At 27.9% G+C, this 24536-nt stretch overlaps 1 protein-coding gene across 3 annotated transcripts in view; it reads left to right on the top strand.

The window, feature by feature from the left end:
- LOC117167025 (protein Skeletor, isoforms B/C) overlaps positions 1-24536 on the top strand; it is an 82460-nt gene that overhangs the window by 22901 nt on the left and 35023 nt on the right. For all 3 annotated transcript variants that reach the window (XM_033351574.1, XM_033351575.1, XM_033351576.1), the window contains exons 2-4: positions 16833-16970; positions 19516-19588; positions 23149-23257. In XM_033351574.1, coding sequence (XP_033207465.1) covers positions 16833-16970; positions 19516-19588; positions 23149-23257 — 320 coding nt within the window. The remainder of the gene's footprint in view (positions 1-16832; positions 16971-19515; positions 19589-23148; positions 23258-24536) is intronic.

Here is a 24536-nt window from a genome sequence, read left to right as displayed (position 1 = left end):
AGCAATTCTGTTGATGCTTTTGAAATTTTGCTAAATCCCTTAAAAAAATTTTAATCATTTCAAAATTCTTTAAAATCATTTTAAACGATTGCGATCCTTGGAATCCCTTATAATTACATCAATACTCCTTTTTCATAGGGGATCTTTCGAAATCTTACGAAATCCTTCAAAATCCTTCAAAATCCTTCAAAATCCGTGTATATCCGTGTATTTATAAACCTTAAGATCCTTTAAAATCTTTGTAAATATTTTGAAATCGCATTAAAATCGCCCGATATCTTTCAAAATTCTTGGAAGTAATCTAGTACCATAAAAAAATCCTGTAAAATTCTTCGAAACCCTGCGACTTATTTTCAAATCTCCTAAAATCTCCTAAAATCCGTTAAAATTCTTTAAAGACCTTTAAAAAAAGTTATCCTGGAAATCGATTAAAATGTCCAAAGTCCCGTAAAACAATTCCTTGAAGTCTTTCAAATCCCTTTAAAACTAATTAAAATATTTTAAACCCGTAAGAGCTTTCCGAATGTCTTGAAACACCTTATAATATATTATAATACATTTTGATTTTTTTAATCCCTTTAAATCTTTCATAATACTCGGGAATCCTTCAAAATTCTGTTAAACCTTTTGAAACCCTATGAAATCCTGTGAAATCATAAAAACCGCTTTTGAAATCCTGTGAATTAGCTTAGAATATCTCAAAGTCCCTTAAAAACCTTTAAAAACGTTGAAAATCCTTGAAATCTTAAAAATACCATGAAAATACCATGTATTCCTTTAAAATCCATAGAATCTTCTTAAAATGTCCAAAAATCGATTGAAATCCTTGAAATCATTGAAAACCCGTAAAATATTTCGATGTCTTAAGATATCTCTTAAGATCTTTGAAATCCCTGTAAAATTAATTGAAATCTTTAATAGTTTTGGAAATCTTCGCGAATCTCTTGAAATCCCTTAAAATATATTAAAATCTTTTAAATGTCATTCATATCCTACAAAATTTCTTTAAATCTTTATAATATTCAGAAATCCTTTGCAATTTCCTCAAATCTTTTCAAATCTTCTTTGAATAAAAAAAAAACAAAATTTAACATTGTTAATTTGGCCGGATTCAAAACTTCTTAGCCAATTAAAAAAATATTTGTTTTGTATTTTTAGTAGGAATTTTTAAAATTTGTATATGAACTTCAGAAATTTTTAACGATTACAATTTTATTTGCACCACTTAATACATTTTTGTTTTTTTCTGGAATAAAAGCTAAAATTATTCTAATTTAACAAAATAATCTGAAATTTTAAATTGAATAATATTTCAACCCTCTTCAATTAAGATTTTTTCATAGATACATTTTCTAAAATTTGTTGTATACATTTCATAATGAATAAATAAAATTATTAATGTAGAATTCAAGTCCTATGAGTTAAAATATTCATGAAATCGCTACCTTTACTCTTCAACTAATACTTTTAATTGATTCCTGATATCTATTTTTGTCATTATAATAAATATTATTTTGTGCGAAAAACAATCAGTGCAGAAAAAATTCCACATATCCTCGAAAATCTAATTCTGCACATCTCTCAATTCCAAAGTAAACTTTTCCATTAAACATTTTTCTCGTTGATACGAAATAATAGTATACTATTTCCTAGGATTTATTTAATGATTACTTATTATAATTAATAATGTGAATTTTTGTTGATCAAAAGAAGATACGAGTTTCGCATGTGTAACAGTAGAATTGTAAAATCTGCTCCTGAGTTGCCTGAGGTTAATTTATTTTTTCGCAACGGTGAAAGTGGTTCACGGGATTACGAAATTGCTGTGCAAAGATTATTCTCTCATGAAAACTCTTCTTTTAGGAATCATTAGTCGCACAAGAGAAATGTATCTCCTTTTTCAGTTTGTCTGTCATTTCTAAAAGTTTCACGCATGATTTCACTAAAATACTTGACAATAATAATATTAAATGTTTTATTAATGTATCATTTTAAAGTACAATAATTTTTCTTACAAAGTTTTTATTATTTAATTATCAAACTATAAGCATGAAAATAAGATTGATAAACTAACTTTAGTTTTATTAATTATATTTGCAGAGTTTTATTCTGTTTCATAAACAACCAGAGCAGAAAAACGTGTCTTCGACCATTTTTAATTAGACTAGAATTTTCCATAATAATTTAACCCTATCTAAAAAAGTGATGTAAAGATGTGTCTCAAAAATTACACAATCATTACTGCTGACAATCTCTAATTTTCTTTTCGTTATTTAAAGTTGTTTTTTCTTCTGAATTTGAATTCTTTAAAATTGGATATACAACTAATTCATTTTGATAAGGAAAATTACATAAAAGATTATGCGAATTGATATAAATTATATATAAATTATTTAAAACATTTTACGTGTTTCATGAGATTGTTTTTCGATCTGAATTAGTTTTTTAACTAGTTTAAATATAAAATTATAAAGTTTCGATGGAGACCTAGAATTTCTAAAAATGTTATTTTTTTGCACTGGAAATTAGCATTTTTAAATCAAAATTACCATCAAAATTTTTAATTTCCAACAATTGCGGGTCTTATACCGTAAGTAGGTATTTTAAATAAAAAATTATTTTATTTCCAAGGCTATAATTTTTTCAAAAATGTACTTTTTTCAATTTTGATGGAGCTTTTTACTAGACATCGACATTTTTTAGATTAATAATTTCTCAAGAACTTTAGATTGCCTAAGAGTTTTAAAACAAAAATAAGTATTTTGAAATAGAACCATTATAGTTTTAAGAAGTTTTTTTTTAACAGTTATTTTCACATTTTTGCATGAAATTGTTTATTCTAAACAAAAATTGAACAAATTAAAAAATTAAATTTTCAAGTAGCGGCGCAAATTTTTAAACATTTTAGGTTATGCTAACACTTTACACCGGAAATCGGTATTTTTAGTAGAAAATCATAAGGTCATAAAGAAGATTAAAAATGTATTATTCGAAAATGAGACTTGCGGTTTCACCGTAAATATTACTAAAAATTTCAAAGAAGATTTACAATTTTTGAACAATTTAAGCTTACATCAATGTTTTTCATCAGACATGGGTATTTTTTAATACAAAAATACCCAGGACACAAAAAACGATTGGCCGGGTTTCAATCGTACTTCAAGTCGTATGAAATGTGTATCTTAAAGAGGAATGGCAGATTGCTGACGATAGGTAAGAGGTATCATTGAAGCGGAGAAGTGATTATTTTACTATTCACCAAGAAATATTTCGTTATCGATTAAAAAACGACGGTTAATCGTAATAATACTATTGGGATCCGCTGCGCTTCAATACGCCAGATATTTTTTCAATGCGGCCAAAATGTGAACTCGCGAAACCAGATAGGATTTTGAAGATGCATTTTCATTTGAACTTAACAACCATTTTTTAATTATTCTGCACAGTTTAAACTACTAAGTGGATGAAAAAAATCAGGATTTATTGGAAACTGAGTGTTAAATATGTATAATTTTCATTGTATACAACGAAAAAACACGATTTATGTTAAAACTGTTTTTGTGAAAAAAATCATTATTTTAGTATATTATATATGTTTAAACAATTTATAAGCTTCAATTGACATACCTTGACATAAAAGTGAATCTAAAATAAATTTTGATTCATTTCTACATGCAATTTTTACTATCTAAAAAATCATAACCTAAAAGTTAGGTTAGAATTTATATTTAATTTCTGATCGTCTATAATTAACGTTTATCGCATATTTTGAACCAAATATTTTGCTATATGCATTAACTTATTACTTATATGATATAGTAAAATAAGTATTTCCTTGACAAAAACAGTTTTAACAGGAAATGCATTTTTTCACTGAATACGATTAAAATTCTACATTGAACACTTAGTTTCCGAAAAATATTATTTTTTTGTATTCAGTTATTGTTTTAAACTAGTAAAAATAGTGCTAAAATTGGTTTTAATCTCAATTTATAATGCAACTTGAAAATAATAATGCTACCTGGTTTCACAAGTTCACGACAGTGGACAGTCCCTAACTTATCTGCATTTTCTTATTTAAGTTTACTTACAGCCACTTCCCATTCACTACAATTAAATAATGAAGAACACAATCTGCATTATACAATTCATCGAACTTCATCAAACATCAATTGTATGGTGCAGATTCGTTTCTGTAAAAGGGAACCTGCACTTCTCCATTCAGTTTGACATCACTTCAAACTCCATTTCAATGAGAACTTGAAACGATTCATGCGTTTCTTTTGTCAATCGTAAATTCGTATTGAACTTTATTTAGTTTTTTGAGGTTTTGTTCTCCTATTCAAAATGTCTTAAAACTATAGAACGAGTAGATCTCCGAATGTGGCTTGGGAGATTCAATTAAGTATAAATAGCTGACCAATTCAAAGAGTCACAAAAAAATTTAAATGCAACTTTGTCAATCTGTAATTTTAAGATACACATTCAGAGCGCTCCAGTTCAATCGTTTCTTTTTTCCTGGGTAGCATAAGATTTTCAGATTATCATTCAGAATCATTAAATTCACTATTTTTGTTCAATTTTTTATTGTTTATTCTCAGAAATCGATATTTTAAATTAAAAATCATTAGATGTCAAAGAAGATAACAAATAATTGAATAATTATAGGTTACCCTCACATTTTTCACTGCAAATAAGTAAAGGTTTCAAAGAAGATTTACAATTTTTGAACGATTTGATATCATATTATCATTTTTCAGCAAAAGAAGATTGACAATTTAAAAAAAAATTTGGTTGTGTAATACTAGATTTTTGTCGTCTAAATTCTAATTGGTAACTAAGGATCGTAAGATTTCAAAGAATATTTAGAAGATTTGAACAATAATAGGGTAATTAGCATTTTCTAAGACGAAATGCTTATTTTGAACAAAAATTATTTGGCATTAAAAATCCGGCACACAATTTTTAAACAAGTTTAGGTCATGTTAGTGCTTTTCTTCGGCAATTGGTAATTTCAACAACTTCAACGGTTTAAATAACATATAGTATGATTTTTAAGCTTTACATTTTTTAATTGATAAAAAAATTATGTTCATTCTATAACAACTAAATCGTTTTGTTGTCCTAACCAGTCACTTTTTTCAGTGAAGCTATCGAATGTCTGAATCAAAGAATTGTCACGTACAGTAGCTACAGATGTATCTAGAGCTTGTTTCACATAAATCTGTGAACATCCATAAATGTAAATAATCAACTCTAACACAAATTTTGCAAGCCTATAGTCTTTGTTGACTGACAAAATTGGACATACACTACACTACACTGACCATTAGCCCCAACCATTGTAGGACGCATCCTATTTCCATTGGATTTCTGAGCATTTTACAGAAAGAGTAAGAAACTCGAGATCCACAGTAACGAACCAATCAAGCCTGACGTATGCCTAATGGCCTGATGTATGTACATACACTCTGCAGTGCAGAATGGTTGATTTAACCGTGACTTGCATTCTTGTGCTTCACAGTAATCAATCCGTTCACAGCAGCACATACATATAAAAACACTTATACACAAACATAAACAAGTGCACTCATAGACACAATTTTAAATATCCATATACAATAGGTCCAAAATAGTACAACCCAAGTAACACAACCTCTGATAATGACATTATTTAAAAGGAAGAAGTAACTAGTTTAACTTACAATATTCCCACGTTATGGTGACGTTCCAAGTGAATGTCTGACCAGTATAGAACTGTCATCTGACAACCATCTGATGATTATGTAAGTAGTACAGATAAAATGGCATGTTTGTTAAAACTGACAATGTGAACAGCAGCAGTCGAGAATTGAGAATTAGGAAATCTCAAAGTTTTGATAGAAGGTTATGTCAATGAAATTTCCCAAAGCAACCATGTCATGAAGATGATCTGATAATACGAGATTTTGCAACGGTAAGCAGTATCATAAATGACTTCTAGTTTTTCAAAAAAAAAATGAGACATGTAGCATAAAATAAATATCACTAATGATATTTTGTAACAAGTTCCTTCTCTGTTTCTGAGGATTGTCAGATCATAGTGTTACCTGGGAAGGAGAAAACTTTGCTGATGAGATTAAATTTTCTATCTGAGCCGAACGGTTCTTGGATCGAGCTGTGGGCCAAATTGGCGATTGACACGAGTTTCCAGGTCCTCCTGAATGGCCCAGGACCTAATGAGGAACGTCTTACATTCCGTAATCCTCTGCTACACGTACTGCCCTACATGCTACATGCCAGAGCAGATCAGGCAGGGGTGAAGCATGCAAGGAACCTAGTTTTGCATGCCGGTTTACAGGACGTACACGCCGATTGATGTCCATCGTGGAAATGCAATGTCTACCGTTATCCGCCATACAAGGCTACCTTGAGACGGAACCAAGTCGATTATCGATACCACGGACCAATTTATTCTAACCAGGAGAGCGCCCACCGTAACAGACCCACATCCACTAATACCGGTTTAATTAGTTTGATAGATTTCCATATTGAAAATAAGGAGGAAGGGAAAGAGAAAAAGAGACACTTGAGATTTGTGATACATTCCTGGGATTTGCAATCTGGTATAGATTTAAGGTGCGATGGATATGCACAGAAGAGCTATTATCTCTGGTAGATAGAAGAGCAATATGTGAGCCTCTCTAACGTTTATCGTCCTCAATTCTCGATCCAGACTTTGATCATCCGATAACTTGCTTTTAATTAAGATTTTATATGAGGTGGATAGCATCAATTTATTTTCCAATGCTTATTCAACCAGTACCAACCTAGATATTGATACAAAGTTACAAGGCTTTGGTGGTTTTGGTTTAGTTCTATGTATTGCGTAAGGATTTAAGGAAATCCTGTTCTAGTGTTTCTTCGAACTAAGAGAGGAATGTTAATAGATTATTATTAACAGTACTGTAAACTTGAACTATCTTTCCTTCTGAATATATTAGCCTGAGATTTTAACTAGAAATGAATTGAAGATGTTGGTGTTTCATAATTTGACATTTTTTGGATATGATTATTAATAGCAAGATCAGGTTGATTTGGTCCCTGACTATAATTCGCCACATTTCAAAGGCAAATAATTCAATGATTCACCTATGCTAATCTCTACGTCGTAGCCAAACATTTTGTGTTCACATTATTATTAATTAATTTAAATATAAATTATATAACACTTTTAACGCTTTAATTACGAGGGTATATTGCATGTTTAATAAATTTAGTATCTATATTTGTGATTGATCTGCGGTTCTAGAAGCGCAAAAATAATGAGGATTTATGGTACAGGTATATTATTTAGAGGAACTCAGAGTATATATTTATTGCGCAATGGAAAGATTACTATAACAGACAAATTATTCACAGGGTAAAATATAAGAGATTTTTAATGAAAGATCTATGTGAGGAATACAGAAAAACATTTGAACCTGTAAATGTTTATTTAACATAAACAAAATCGTAACCTTATTAAAAACCTCTTAAGTTGTCATATAATACAAATTGCTAAATAATTAATTACATAATATTAAATTATCTAGCTATCTAGCTCCTTTCTAGCTAATTTTTGATAAATGTAATCTAAATAGAATAATATTCTAAACCAAGGTAGAAAACGTTAAATTTTATTCTTTGATTTATTTTAAAGATCTGTTTTGGTTACTTCCAATAGGTCAGGAATCATTTGAATCTTATAACTGTGTTAAATTGTTTTTTTATTATCGGGAAATCCTATTTTTGAATCTAAAGAAAATGAAATTTGAAACCATTCCAAGCAGGATAATAAATATTTTATTTAATCCTTTAGAATAATAATTAATTTGATTTTTAAACAATTATAAATCAAGCTGGGTCGTTATGATGCTGTAAAATCTTTAATATTTATTACTAAGATGAACAGTGTTTACTCTGTGCCAATACACATCAGACTTCATGTGAAACAATATATTTAATTTTTCTATTAATAAGTGATACTTGAAAAGAATAAACAAAGAGCTTATCTTTCTTTACGTGATGCTTTCTAATTTTAATTTCTTTCGAATTGAAAATATCAATTTTAGATAATAAGAAACATTTCAGCACTGTTTAACATTCAAAATTTAAATAAATATTCCAAAGAAACTTTCAAAATTACATTAGTTTGAACTATAACCATTACCAATTAATAAGGCTTTAATTCTACATTTTAAAAATTGAAATATTTTCAATTTTATGTCTTCAGAAATGTAAAACTATCAGATGCCGCTTATTAAAACTAAAGAGTTTATAAGTTTGAAACTTGATAATTCAAAATTATGTTCTTAACTTTGCAATAGACAATTCTGTGATTTTGAATATCTTTAAAATTGAAGTATTCATACAGAATAACAGCATTCAGACTTAGGAATCACAAAATTCTAGAAAAATAATTGTAACACAATTGAAACATTTCTAATAACGGCATTTACTAATTTCAAATTTGTCTTGGCTTGAATTAAACGCGCCTAGCTCTCACTACTCTTGAAGTTTTACAAGGATTTTGTTCTGGTTTCCGCTTCCGCACGCGCGGGAAGGTAAAACCACATTCTCGAGCTATTTCTACTGTCATTGGATGATGTCGGTGGTTTCTTACTTCTAATATAATCATGTTCTGATTGATATCAAACATTGGACGAAGAATACCGTCATTGTTGACCACAACGCCATAGTACCACTGACCTGTTTCATTCGGCACTAGTAGATATTCTGCCATACGGGTTCCCCCTATTATAAATGGCACTACAGCACCAGCGTGATCTTCGAAATAATGAATATCAAAATCTTCATCTACATCAGGCTCTTCAGGGGCTACTTCGGCCGACGATAAACTTAATTCTGTAGGAAAAGATAGCATTCAATTAATTTCTATACAAAGTATTTCTAATTTAAACAATTTCAGATATAAAATAAATATACATCATTGGGGAAGTTGCAAAAAGTTCGCTGGACTAATCAGCATTTTTATCAGCAGCTTTGGTGTAGTCAGTATGCACACTGCCCAACCACCTATGCCTAGTTTTCTTCAAAATATTTTTAAAAATTCCCTATTTCAAGATTCCAGAAAATTTGTTTAAAATCCCCCCCCCCCCTCCCAATTTCAGTCAAATGGCCACGCTTTGCTTGAGAAATTTCTACTTTTCAGCAGAACATTAATGTTCCCAGTTGAAAATGTATATTTTTTGGGGAAAATTCAACTATCTGGTTAAACATTTTTTTTAAGTTTCATCATTTTATACGAGCAAACGTTTCTTAGTCAAAAAATAAACTATTTCGTTGAAAATTCTTGTTTTTTTTTTTTGTTGAAAATTAATTTTGCTAGCTGAAAAGTTAATTATTCCATTTTTGCTAAAAATTACAATTTTTTGGTTTAGCATTAATAAATTCTTTGAATTGAAAATGTAACTATTCCAATTTTTCTGAGAACAGTATGGCCGGGTAAGCATGAGAAAAATCCCCCCAAAGAGTATCAAGTGTTAAGTCAGCCGTTTGAGAGAATACAATAAAAAAATATATTATTAAAATTTAAACCCGTTTTCCACCATATTGTATTGGTTAGGGGGGAGGTAACTTCCATTTTCGTTTTTATTTTTTTCTCTGTTCCTATCGTTAGAAAAAAATCTTAATAAATTTTCTGAACTTTTTTCAATCATTCTCAACGTGCGTGATTTTTTCGAGAAAAAGTTGGCTGTTATTGGCTATTATTGTAAATTTCTACAGATTTTTTAATTTGGGGGATCATAGTGTAAAATAATGAAAAATGTAATTTTCACATTAGCATGGTCCAAATTTATACCTGAAAATTCAACTTTCATTTTTTTTCGATGAGCCTCCCCCCCCCCCTCTAATTTTCTTGTTTTCCGAAAAAGAAATAGGAAAAAACTCCATTTTCGAATAAATTTAAAAAAGAAGTACTTGTTATAAACTTGTTGTGAGTTAAAGTGTAGCCACCTCTTAAGGAGTGATCAAGGAATAATTTCATTCCAATAACATTCAATTTTGACACTTTCAATCTCCTTTTATTTTGCCCGAAAAATGTCCGAAAATGTCCAAAAATGCAAAATGGCCGTTTTTTATCAAATTCATTCTAAAGATGGTATTTTTGGAAATTGTTGCAACGTGAACTATTTTTGATTGATAAGTGACGAATTTCCAAATATTTTTAAAATCATTTTTAATTCTTTATAAAATTGTTCTTCTGTAAAACGAGAAAAGTCATTATTTTCTGGAACTGCTGACACAATTAACGGATGTTGAAAGGCATCAGTTTTTTTAAGGTTGTAATGATACAGTGCGATATTTTGGTGCGAAAAAGCATTTCTTCTACTAAAATACACTTCTCCGGTGTAAAACTGGTAAATTTACGAACTCTCAACTTCCCAGTGTTAAAAATACTAACGAATCACACCAAGGAGATGTGATAGTCCTAATCTAAACTTAGAGTTTCACTGGAAAGTATAAAATCAAACACTAAGCCAGAGCGAGAATATTAGATTTCGATACGTGTGTGAGAGGTGATTATTTAGCGATTGAGATTTTAAGATTAGATGGTATAAACATACAATCGACACTATACGGGGCGAAAACTAACACCGATAAGTTGCTTTTCGCGCGCACGCGCAGTTAACTTGTGTAGGCTTGTGCGAGCTAAAGAAGTTAGAAGATAAATTTATAATTAAAAAGATAATTTTTCAAGACAAAAAATGTCAACAAAATTGTTCAATTTTCATCTTTAGAAATGAATTTTAAACAGACAATTGAATTTGCATTTAAAAAATTAATTTTGAATAAAAAACCAATTAAATCTACAATAAAAACGTCCAATTGGTACCAAAGAAATGAATTTACGTACAAAAAGACTTCTTCCAAAAAAGACAAAATTGCAATAAAATACATGAATATTCAACCACAAAGTTTAATTTTAACTGAAAAATAATGTTTCAAGTATAAATTTAATATTTACATTTTCAGTTAAAAACAATTATGAAACACAAAAAATCAAAGTTTCAAAAAAATATTTTAATTTTCAAGCAGAAAATCGAATTTGTAAAAAAATAATTTAATTTTCAAACCAATAATTTTCTACAGGAAACAGAAATTTAAAATTTTATAAATCAAATTTAAAACAACAACAAAAACGAATTTTTAACAAAATATATGAAATTTCAACGAAAAACGATTAAATTATCATTTAAGAAAATAAATTTACAAACAAAAAATGTTCATTAAATTAGTATAATTTCCAAAAAACTACATAAACTTTCAACTATTTTCTACAAAAAGAAAAGAAGTTTGATCAAAACATGCATTTTCAACCAAAGAAATTAATTTTTAATGAAAATAGATGAATTTTTAAACAAGAAGAATATATTTCTACCAAAAAGATTAATTTTTAACTGAGAATGGTCAATTTTCAGTATAAGAAAATATTTTTTAAACTAAAAAAATTCGAATTTTCAACAAAACAGTAGAATTATTAACCAAAAAATCAATTTTTAAACGAAAACAGTTATTTCCTATTAAAAAAAGATGAATTTCCAACTAAAAAAATTAATTTAAAAAAACTTTGACAAAATCGTTAAATTTTCAACTTTAAAAATGAATATTAAAACTAGAAAGTAAGTATTTTCCCAAAAACAGAATAGTTACATTTTCAGATAAAAAATTTAATTTTCCGCAAAATAGTTTAATTTTCGATGTAAGAAATGAATTTACAGCTGAAAAATATTTTTAATAAAAAAAATCGAGTTCACAACAGAATAGTTCAAATTTTAAACATATAGTTGGATTTTCAGTTAAAAAAGATACATTTTTTACCAAAAATGGAATGAAATGAATTCTGAAAGAAAATTCAAAAAGGGACACAACATTTTTATATGATTTCTTAAAAAATTTTAAACGTTCGTAAAAGAGCATGTAGAAAATTTTGTAATTTTGCATTGTTGTATATAATTTTATTAAAGGTAAACAACTTAATTCTTATCGAACCTTCTTGTGCATTTTTGTTGCCGAATTTTCTTAAAAGTTTATGTTGGTTTAAAAAATGTGCTTTCCAATTTGAGTAAGTTTAATACATATTTAGGAATTTTTAAACGATTCAAAAATAACTAAACTTGTAACAATTTGTTAAGAATTTTGTATGGTTTCACTGTCAACCATTTTATACCAAAAGAAAAAAAGTATTATCAAAAAATGCATTTCCAACCAAGTAAATTAATTTTTAATTAAAATAGATGAATTTCTAGCAAGAAGAACAATTTTCTTTCAAAAAAGATTAATTTCAAGCAAAAATAAAACAACATATTTTCAACAAAATTGTTAAATTTTCAAATAAAAAAATTTTGAACTAAAAATGATACAGTTAAATTATCAGTGTATAAAAATTATTTTTTAACTAAAAAAAAGAAAATTTTCAATACAAAAACTTTAAATTACGAACCAAAAAATCAATTTTCAAAGAAGAAGAATCATTTTCTATTATTAAAGGATGCATTTTCAACTGCAAAAATAATTTTTAAACAATTTTTTAACAAAATCGTTAAATTTTCAACTTAAAAAATTCTTAATATATGAAAACTTTGCGAAACCTTTAATGTCTTAAGATACTTATCTCAATATTACAAAATTTAGCGTTTACATTTAGATTTTAATTGTAAAATAATTGTAATTGTGAATAATTGTAAAATGAATTTTAACCATTTTTTTTTATAAAGGAATATCTCGTGGTTTTAAAAGAAGAAAACCATTCTAAAAGTACCTTTTTGTATAGTATCTTAATAACTAAGAAACATACGTTAAAAAGATTTTCCTTCATTCTGCCCTAGGGTCAAACATGGTACAAAAAACCGTCGTGAAATTTCATAGAAAAACTATACTCTGTAAACATTAATTTTTAAAATTAAAAAGAATCATAATTTTATAAATATTCCTAAATTTTGTTTTAATATTTTGCTTAGGGAATAAATTTCAGACATAAAATTATAAAGATATCTCCATTAGTTAGTAAAACACTATGTAAATTCGCCTTTCAAATTATACAAAAAAAATTCCAAAAATGTTAAAAAACGGTTATACGGATTTTGCTTTAACCTTATGGACCAGTTTCAGAAATATATATTTCTTTTATCGTTTTTCAGCACATGATTTTCTCCTATACATAAAGCAGATTAATATGTACTTAAAAAATAAAAATAAGAAAGGTCAGAAATTCATACAGTTGCCTGTTAGAAAATCCCACAAATTTTTTAATAAAACTCCTTTCCACACCACCTTTAAAGAAAAATATTCACAACATTTTTATCAAATGAAAAGTCTATTGTACTTAAGGTAAAAATGAAAATCTTTCATTAATTATGAATGTTGAATTGACGTCAGTTCCCTTACTATTCACACTTGAGAATTGAGGAATCTCTTTTTCGCAAAAAAAAAGTGTGAAAGTCCTTCGTTTATCGACTTTTATTATAATTTATTTATTTTACATATATATCTATTATATGTTATCATAATTAAATACAAAAATCTTAAATTTTAAGTGCATTTAAATACTACAATTCTTAAATGTTTCCAATCTTTAGAATTACTTGAACTAATTTTATATGTACTTCAAATAAATTTTTTTTTTCAAATTGCATAGAACTTATTCTAAGTAAGCAAATTATATCTTTAAGCGTACAACAATGTATCTTCTTTTTGAATTTTTAAAATTTATTTCATTACTAATTTTTATTGAAAATAATTGGACCACTTGCGATTAAAGGCGGGGATTCAGCCTGAGAAGAAATGTGCTGAAAGTAATTTTTAAAAAATCATTAGAATTTTGTTTTTAAAGACTGACAATTGTACACAATTTTCAGGGGCATCTTTTTTTCTTCTACAAGAATTTTTACATTTTTTTGTTTTTTAAATAAGTTTATCCTACGTTCTGAAACTCTTCTAAAGTTTAAATTATTTTTGAATTTCATTATTTCTATTAAATATTTCTTGAATTTATTCGATTATTTCCATTTTTTAACTTTTTAATCATAGTGAATTGAAACATTTTGCTTTTAAAACCTTCAACACTCTTTTTCGGAAATTTAGGAAATCGTTTAATGTGTTTAGAAGTCTTCTTTAATTTTCTTTGAAAGTTCATTTTTCAAAATGAAAAATCATTAAAAATTTTCACACAAATATTAGGAAAATAATTCTTTTTTTTTAATCTTGTCAGACCTTCAAATGTTCTTATCCTTAAAAATTATTCAAATTTTTACTGATTTTTTTAAATTCTGTAAAATAAAAAAAATGCCTTTAAACTTTTTTATATACTTTGATAATTTTTCAAATCTTTTTTAGTGTTTTAAAATGTTTTAAAATGTTTTAAAATAATCTCCTGAAATTAATTTTTGGCAATAAAAAATTTACTTTAATTATTGCTAGGAATCTAAAACAATTTTTTTCATTTCCGTGAAACCTTACAAAATTAAACAACAAAAATCTTTATAAGTTTTATTTATTTTTAAATCGTTCCTGATATTTTTCTATAATGATATAACATAGCAAAATTGCATGAACTTTTATTCTTTTGACACCCTGCAAAATTCAGTTCACTTAAAAAATTCTCCTAATAGCCAGTTAGCCACCGAAAACGAATCGTGAAGTCGGAGGGCTCGGGTTCTTGCTCGAGCATTTTCGGCTCTACACGAGGTTGGCCTACGCAACATGCAACATCAGAACGATGCAAGAACTGTCAATAGTCGCATTGGCTGAGATGAAAAAGGTTCGCTCTCACGTTCGACACCGAACTTTGCACCTATAGAGATGTGGGATAACACGCTTCAGTTGCAGAGCGAAAAACATTCACTTATTGATGTGATTCAGCGACTTTTTTCTAGCAGTGTCACCACTTTTTGAATTATTTTGCAAAATTAAAAATTCAAATTGTGATCGTACAAAAAATAATTAAAATTCAAAAATTCCATTTTGCGTTCAAACTATATGCAAGGTAGTAAAGAAGAAGAACATATTAAAATTGTGCACCCAAACAAGATTTACAAATTCATTATAAATCACTTTTTGATTTGACCAGTAATTTTTTTTAATTCGTAAAAAACAGCATTAAAAATGGAAAAATCAAATTTTTGGATAAAGGACACAAAAGGTCACAAGATAAAATACAATTATTCATAACAAAACTGTTTTTAAATTAGACCTGAAAACATGTTAAAACTGAAGGAGCTTCAACAAAAGAGAATTCACAATCACTAAAGACACTATTGAGCGGGAAGCGCGAGATTCAACATACGCGCGCCCTAGAATTCTGCATTTCTGAGTTCGATATTAGCTTTTTTAGGTAAAAAATATACCGACTTGCAATTAACATGTTTTAAATTGAATTGAAAAAGAAGAAGAAATATCTCTTTTAAAATACAGAATTAAGGATGTGCTACTTCCTCCAAGTTTATGCGAAGCTTAGTCCCCGTTTACGATAGTTTCGTAACAGCGTTTTATTCCACTCGATACTGTCTCAGGTGAGAGTAAAAACCTAAGCTTTTTGTAAATAAAGCACTTCTAATGTTATTTGCTATATTATTATATTTACCAATAGAATTAAGCAAAACCGCTGAAGTGAAAAGAAGAGCTCTGAGAACAATGTTCATTTTCTCCAGACGGTAGAAACTGATTATATAAACTGTTATTCAATTGCATTATCTGATGCGAGTATACGTGTAGTTTTAGAATATTTTCATTTCATACATTCTGAAGATTTATGGTATATAAACAACTTAGAGAAAAACTGACAATAATTTTGTACGCAACAAAAATATCAATATACTGTAGTAGGTTTAGGAGCAGAACTACTCAAAGATAATAAACAGTTACACCATGATTTGCTGATACTAATGGCAAGTATTTCTTGCATTATATTTTATACTTGTCCTAGTATAGAAAGGTGGACCTGCAATCGAAAATAAAAATTTTAACCACCCTTTGAAGTTGAGGACACAGGCATCTTGAGAGTCAGTAAAGTTCAGTAGAAAATTATTTGTTTGGCCAGTTAAAATATTGATTAATTGGATCATTGAAAACAATTGAAATCTTAATAAAAAATATATAAATTCATCTATAGCTGAGTATATTAATTTTAAGAACAAATTAGAAAAGGAAAACGTGACTGAGAAAAAAATGTAATGAGAACGCAATTGTGAAAGATTTTAGCTTTATTGAAAGAATTAGAATCTTGTGAAATTTTTAAATAGACTGCGTCATCTCCTCCATCATAACAAGGTTACTGCTTCAAAATAAAAAAATAACGAACATTATTTACATACTTAATAAGAGCTATTATTTTATATTCTAGATTAAATCATTAGGACAAAGGAATTGTTCCTCAGCTTAAAAAAAATTTAGTTCAATAAAACGAAATACTTCCTTTATTCAAAAAATATATATTTTCGTAGTAACGCCAAAATATTTCTTTCATTTAAATTTAAAAAAAAAACCAAAATACTTTTTTAACTTAAATAATATTTTCATTGATTATTGAACTATTTGAAAAACTACATTCAGAAAAATGTTTCTTTGAATTAAACGAATTCTATGTTTGATATAGGGTCAAAAAACTATTGATTAATTGAAAACAATATTTGCTTGATTTAAACAACTTTTATTTTATTCAAACACAGTTGATTAATATACATAAATTTTCTTTGTATCAAACAATTCAAGCAAACTTTTGTTTAATTAGTTATTGGTAATAATTTCAATAATTATTTAGATGAAAATAACTATTTAATTTTTTATTTCAGAGCTTTGCAATGCCGCCTACTATGGAAAGTTGTTAGGTAAATTATCTGAACTCAATCATGGTGTCAGTGGTGAAGTCTATGCAGTTGATGGAAGGACCCTCTTAATCAAAGACTTCACATACGATGGAGAAGGCCCAGGTATAATCATTTTTTTAGTATCTTGTCCAAATTTTAAAAATAAGGACGTAAGTCCTTTCAAAATCAATTCCATCACCGTGAAATTAAATTCAAATAGGATTATATATCATAAGAGCTTGCTGCGTTAACCTTTAACATTATCGCATTACGTGGCAAATTCAATCTATATGATAGCACTAACAGTTATGGCAAGTAACTCAATTTAAAAGTCCTATATAATAACAGTTTCAGGGGTTGCCTCGCACTGACCTTGTTACTAAATCGGTACTCTCGAAAGATAAACAGTCAGGGACGCCTGAAACGTTTCCAGATGGAATGCATAATATTGCGCAATATACTCTTCTGAATACTCGCGCACTGCGAGCCATCCGAGGCATTATGAATTTACTTTTGTAAATAAATGACGAATTGTTAACTAATTACATTTTTTCGTAACAGCGAACATAAAAATCGTCATTTTTTTAGTTAATTTCGAAATGCAGTTCGAAGGTCTTTTCTACTGAAGATCAATACATTATATTGCTTCCTCATTTTTCACACTTAAAAGTGAAAAAGTGACCAAAAGTGACTAATGTTCATTTGAATTGAAAATACTTCGATAAAATATATACGAATTCTATGTGAGTATTAACAAATTCAGGATATAGTAAAAAAAATAATAATGAAATAAATCAAATTTAAGGGAATTTTGACAAATTCAAGGGAATGGGAAGAATTTGATATAAATTAAAACTCAAGTGAATTAAAAGAAATTCAAAAAATATAAAATATTCCACCGATTTTAGTAAAATTGAAGTGAATTCAGAAGAATCCAAGGTGAGTTAAAACATTTTGGAGTAAAATAAAAAAAGTTTTGAATTTTATTTAAATCAATTCCATTGATTAAAATTGAGTAAATTTAAAATAATTCAAGTGAATCCAAAATAATTCAGAAAGAGTTAAAAAGTCAAGAGAGTTCCAGAAAAATAGGTGTGAAGATAATACAGGGCGAATTTGAAAGAATTTCAGTAAATTGAAGAAGAAAAACCGCTAGTTAAATCAAATTCGAGAAGAATTGAAAAAAAGAAGAACTTGAAAAAAATGACAAAAATTTAATGGAATTTATAAATATGTAACGCAAATTTAACAAAAATTCAAGTCAACTGAAAAAAATACAAAATATTTTACTGATTTCAGTAACATTAAAGTGAATTTAGAAGAATTCAAGGGAATTCAAATGAATTTGGTAAAATTACTAAAAATTTTAGATGAGTTTCAAATATTTCAGGCTGAATTTTTAAAAAAGCTTGAAATTCATTTAATACAATACAATTGAGTCAATTAAAAAAATCAAGAAAATTACAAAGAACTAAAAAAACAAAGCATTTAGAATTTATTAACAATGGAAGTTGAATTCCAAATGAATTCAGATAGCTAAAATGGGAGAGAACAGAAATAAAGTCAAATTCCAGAAAATTTTAGTAAATTAAAAAAAAGATCAAATTAAATTCTAACGAATTTAGAGAAATTTAAGAAAAATAAAAAGCATTTGGAGAAAGTGATCAACATTTAAGATAAATAACGATATATTTTAGGAAATTTTAAACAATTCACAAATATTTCTGAAAAATTTATTGAATTTATTAAATTTGGAGTTCATTGCGAAAAATTCTAGAGATTACAAACGAATTTGATGAAATGCCAATGCAATCAAGTAAATTATAAAAAAAAAAAAACAAGAGAAAAGATTAAAAATCCAAGAGAATTCAGAGGAATTTAAAGGAATTCAGCCTAAAATGATTATAATTCAGAGTGAATTCAAAATGAATGCAAGTGAATTGAAAGAATTTGAAAAATCCAAAATATTCCATTGATGTCAGGTGAATTAGAGTGCATTTAGAATTATTCAATGGAATTCAAGAGATTTCGAGAACATTCATACGAAATTAGGATACATTACAAGTAATTCAAGTGATTAGAGACAAATTTTGTAGACCCAAAAAAATCCATAGAATTCAGATAAATGGGTGTAAATAGAATTATAGGATAAGAATTCGAAAAAACTTATAAGAATTCAAGATGAACTTAAAAGTCTTCGAGGTAATTTAAGAAAGTGAATATTCTAAACACATGCATCAAATTCAATTGATTTCCAGTAATACAGGTTAAATTCAAAAAAATTCCAAGAAATTTAAAAAGCATGGTAACAAAATTTCTCCTGCTCGGTGCCGTAAGTAGGGCACCCAGTGTAGTTGGCGCCGTGCTCAAATACATGCGAGCGTTGCAAAGCTCAATAGCATAAAAGAAGCTCGGGAACGCCAAGAAAAACTTCAGAAATCTACTCTGGAGACTTAACCATAGCGTTAAGCGATTTAAAAAAATCGATTTTTTCACCCTCTACACCAGACGACCCCCTTAAAGAGCAAATAGTGGTTATACCTATATTTTGCTTTTCTAAAAATAGTTGATTGAAGTAGAAGTTGCAAATCGTCTAAAATATTAATAATTGATCACCTATTTTTATTACAAACTACAATTATTTATAATATTAAAAATTAATTTTCAGCCGCCTTTTTCTATGCTGGAAACTCAAAAACTCCGGGTAATAATGGATTCAGAGTTCGGGACGAGCGAGGAACGTAAGTACTTGTGATAATATTAACTTATGCAAACCTTATTATGTATAGATAGATTGAAGCTATTGAAACTCCAAAAATAATATTATTAGGTTGTACATTAATAATATTAAACTGTCTTCAGGTTGTAAAAAACGTTTTTATAGAAGAAAACTAAATTTGTAACTTTTTTTTTATTCTCATTTCTCACTGTAGTGTGGGCCAAGAAATATCAAAATGATTAGATTCGTTGGTAATGGCACTGAAAAGTTTCTTTACAGCATCGCAAAAAAATTAAAAAGAATTTTTTTAATCTGTCACCCTTGAGCAAGTTAATTAAACATCTTTAAATTTTTAATTTGAACAATTTTTTCTTGTGTGGAAAAAAACATTGGGAGGGGGGGGGGGGGTTAAAGCAAAAAAAAGATTTTTTATCAAACTATAATGTTTAAACAAATAACAAAAAATTCACTATGGTAATTTTTACTTACGGCTTCAACAAAATTAATGTAATTAATTATTAGTTATTACTTTGGATCTCCGGTTTTTACATTCCAACATTCCGGAATTCAGAACCCGTAAAATATAGAAGAAAAATTTTGTTTGGAACTGAAAGGTATGTGCGTGCTTCTTTAGTTTATTAAAAACAAAATAAAAATCATTCTTTGGCAAGTTTAGATACATACTGCTTCCTGATAACAAATTACAAAAAATATATGAATTTCTTTTACCTTTTCTGTGTACAATAGTAAATTTAAGAGCAAGAAATAATCATTTCTAATGATACTACACTCATCCTCCCAACAATGTATACAAATTGCAATAAAAGAAGTGAATTTTCAACGAAAAAAGAAAACATTTTCTACCAACCATGGAATATTTAATTTTTCTGTTAAAAAATTACTTTCAAACCAAAAAAAAAGGAATCTTTCAATAGAATAGTTGCATTTTCAGTCATTGAGATGAATTTTCAACTAAAGTAATGAATCTTCAACCAAATAATTACTTTTTAAGAAAGTAGTATAACTTTAAACCAAAAAGGATTAATTTTCAACGCAAAATTAAATAGTTTATATTCTAACAAAAAATATTATAATATTAAATAAAGAACAGTTTAACTTAAGCAAAAAAACTAATTTTAACTGAAATACCTAATTTTAAAGCTCAAAAATTAATTTTAATAGCAACGAACAATTTTTCAATAAAATAGTTCAATTTTAATTGAAAAAAATGAATTTTCATCCAACAAAAAAATAATCTGTAACCAAACATGAAATAGTTCACTTTTAAGTTAAAGAAATCATTTTAAATCAAGAACAAGGATGGTTGAACGAGAGACTTAAATTTTCAACGTAAAATAATGAATTTTCATCCAAAAAGATGAATTTTCTTACGAGAAAATTAATTTTCTACTAAAAAGTCCAGGTTTCCTCCACAAAATTAATTATTAACTAACAAAAAATATTTTCAATAAAGTAATTAAATTTATATTCAAAGAAATAAATTTTTTAATAAAATAAGTGAATTTGCAAACGAGAATAATAATTTTGTAAACAAAAATTTAATTTTCAAACCGAAAAATGATTTTTTAACTAAACAAATTAATTTTTAAGCATCAAGAATCATTTTCAACCGAAAGAGACAAATTTTAAATAAAATACATGAATTGTCATCCAAATGTTTAATTTTTAAACTTTCAACACAAAAATATTTTTAATCAAAACCCATTCAAACAATCAAAAAGGACGAATTTTCAACTAATTACGTAATTTTTCAAATAAAAAATATCATTTTTAAACAAAAATAAATAAGTAAAAGACAAATTTCGAACTAAAGAAAACAAACTTCAGTCGATAAAATTTTAATCTAAAACAGTTTTAAAAAAAGAAGTAGATTTTTCGTAAAAGCGGATGGTTTTTTAATTTTAAAGTATGACTGTTTTTTGTTTTCGCTATTAAAAACATAGAAAACATTTGAAAACATGTACTATTATTTGTTCTTTCAGTAAATAATAATGTTATATTTGTGAAACTTCAGAACTGTGCAAGAAAAACTGACCGTTCTCAGTATATTAATTTTTTTTCATAACCGAATGAATGAAACTTTGACTCTATTTTACGAATTAATTATAAACTTTTATTAATAATTTGAATAAAAAAAATATATTTTTCATATATGAAATTTGAATTTTCGCTCAACTCGGGTCCGAACAGATAACGCATTCTGGTGACTGGTAAATTCCCTTATTTATAGTTTAAATCACTTAAAGGCATGTACCAAACTGTCACGTGACAAGTTCTTTTAAGCAAACTTACTCATAAAGTAACTATTAAAATTAATTTTTTAACAGAGAGATGTTCATATTGTTTTCCTTTACTTATATCTGATACGGAAAATAGATTATAGTTATTATTTTAAAATAAAGTTCGTTTAAAAGAATTGGTCACGTGACAGTCTGGAGGTACAGGCCCTTAAGGGCATGTTAGACTTTCAAATGCCTATATTACCAAACTCATTTTTTCAGTTTACTTAATTTTCTTTGAACTTTCTTTATTAATAAAGTATTGAACTGGCACTTTGGAAAATATATCAGAAGACTTCATTTAAGTAGAAATTTTTCTAAAAATTATTTTCAAAGAAATCAAAACTGGGACAATTTTTTGAAATATTTTCTTTTCACTTTCCAATTTGTTGGACATAATAACTTTTTTTATGTATAAAATATCGGCCTTAAACTTCGAGAAATGCAAGAGCCGACATTAAATTAAGTTTATGTGAGTTTTTTTGCATCTGGCAGATATTTCAAATATAAGAAAAGATCTTAGGTTCAAAAAATTGTAAGGTTGTGTCAAAAAACTGTTCTTGTTCATTTCTTTGAAAATAAGTTTTATCGATATTCCTGCTCAAATGAAGTACATAAACGTACTTTATAGTCTTGTGATACATTTTCCAAAGGTTCAGTCCGATATTTTATTCACAAAATAAGTTCTCAAATTCAAAAACAATATTTAGTAAACTGAAAAAGTGAGGTCGGTAACATAGGGATCTGAGTGTGTCACGTGCGCTTAAGGTGGTTTTAACGAGAAGCTATGATCAGTTAAGATTGAAACTGATTCCAGATTCTAGTTGAAACCACCTTAATTAATTTCATCTATCAATTTAGGAATGTCCGAATTGACCCCACAAGTCCAAAATTACCCGTTTGTCGGTAGTCTTATACAGATCACACTTTACATTACAAATTGACCTACTGCCAAATTTCAAAAAGTTCATCACAATCACAAAAAATTAAAACCTATTTGATCCATAATTACCCGGCTTGATCTATAATTACCCTGGTTGTTAAGGACTGTGTTTAATCTCTAAATAATGTCTGCAAAGGCGACACCATTCTTTTTTGTATTAATGAAGGAAAGTCGAGCACACACATATATGTGTCCTCAGCAGTCATTAATTAACTCGCCACGTAGTCTGGTTTCACCTGGCGACGTGAACGACGAATGTACATGGTAAAATGTACAATATAATAATGCGCGAAAGTTCTCAAACGCTCTCTATGTCAGCAATGTTAATTGTGTCAACAGGCCTAACGTTCTAAAACGATACCGGAAGAAAGACATCACTTTAACACTTCCGGAAGGAAAGACCTTGAACAACATCAAGTGGTTTGCCGTATGGTGCGACGAATTCTCTGTGAGTATTTGGATCGATTCTCACCCTTTCATTTCCTTTTCTTCTTTTTTTTTTTTTTTTTACTGTTTCTCTCTGTATCCCTCTCACAACTCAAGTCAACGTGACCTTTTTGCTCGTTCGCTCGAATGCTTGAAAGGCCGATACCATTACGGCACAATACAACTTTCGCGCACTCATTCCTATAACCATAGTTGCACGCTGGCGCCCATAATTATTGCCCTCGTGGTCATAAAATTGATATTAATGATCTTCGTGCAGAGGAATGCGTCTGATTTTTTTATTGAGACCGTTTTGCTACTTTTCATGTCAATTACGATTCACCTTGACCTTGAGACATGTCTTGATCTTGATGGTTTAATCATGCGGAGTAAATTTAAAAACTGATAGCAAAGAATAAGTTAATTATTAAAGATTGAAATTGATGATCCCTTGATTTCATTTTCGTCATATATTTCAAACAGATTGATGGTTAAACTAATTTAAAAGAATGATTCATTAAGATGATAATGAAAGTTTATTTGTAAAAACATTAATTACGTGTATTGTTGTTGAAGAAATATTACAGAAGTAAATATTGAATATTGATAAAATATTATTAATAAATATTAAAGATTAACAAATATAAATAGTTTTTTAACAAAGAACTTTAAATGCATATCTGCATTTTTAATTAATATTATCATGAGGTAGAAATATTCCCTAGTAGTTTTCTATTAAAATGTTTGTTGCTGGTAGCATAAATAGACGGAAAAATAATAAAGAAAAGAGAGCGGGGTGATTTGGTTGTATCTTTCTTTTCTCCCTTTCTTCAATTGTGATATAAATGTCTCAAATGCGCCGATTACCATGTTGTTTATAAAAATGTATGTCTTTTAAATATACGTCTTTTTATGCCTTCTTTTGTAATTTTGTTACACAATTTGACTTTTCAAAATTTATTTAAAAAAAAAAGATTTCCAAAATTTTTTTAGAATTTATCTAAAGTACTCAAAACATATTATTTATTTGGGGCTGTTCAGAAACTGCGTAACACTATTTTTAAAACTTTTTCCACCTCTTCCCTTCTTCTTCATAGATTATTACACCATTAAGCCATTTCCCTTTCGGGGTAGGCATGACTCACTCGGCAGGGGAAAGGAGTAGTGTGTGGAACGGATAGAGATTTTTCAGATTGATTCAAAATTCTCGTGCTATTTAAGTAAATAACACGTTCGTTCCGCAACACTGCTCCGACCCAGGTTGCTGATCAATCTCTCTAGCAATCATCCCAAGCGAAGAA

This window comes from Belonocnema kinseyi, chromosome 2 (genome assembly GCF_010883055.1).
Source record: "Belonocnema kinseyi isolate 2016_QV_RU_SX_M_011 chromosome 2, B_treatae_v1, whole genome shotgun sequence".
Lineage (NCBI taxonomy): Eukaryota > Metazoa > Arthropoda > Insecta > Hymenoptera > Cynipidae > Belonocnema > Belonocnema kinseyi.
The sequence above is the reverse complement of the archived record's forward strand: the minus strand, read 5'-3'. Positions and strand labels throughout refer to the sequence as shown.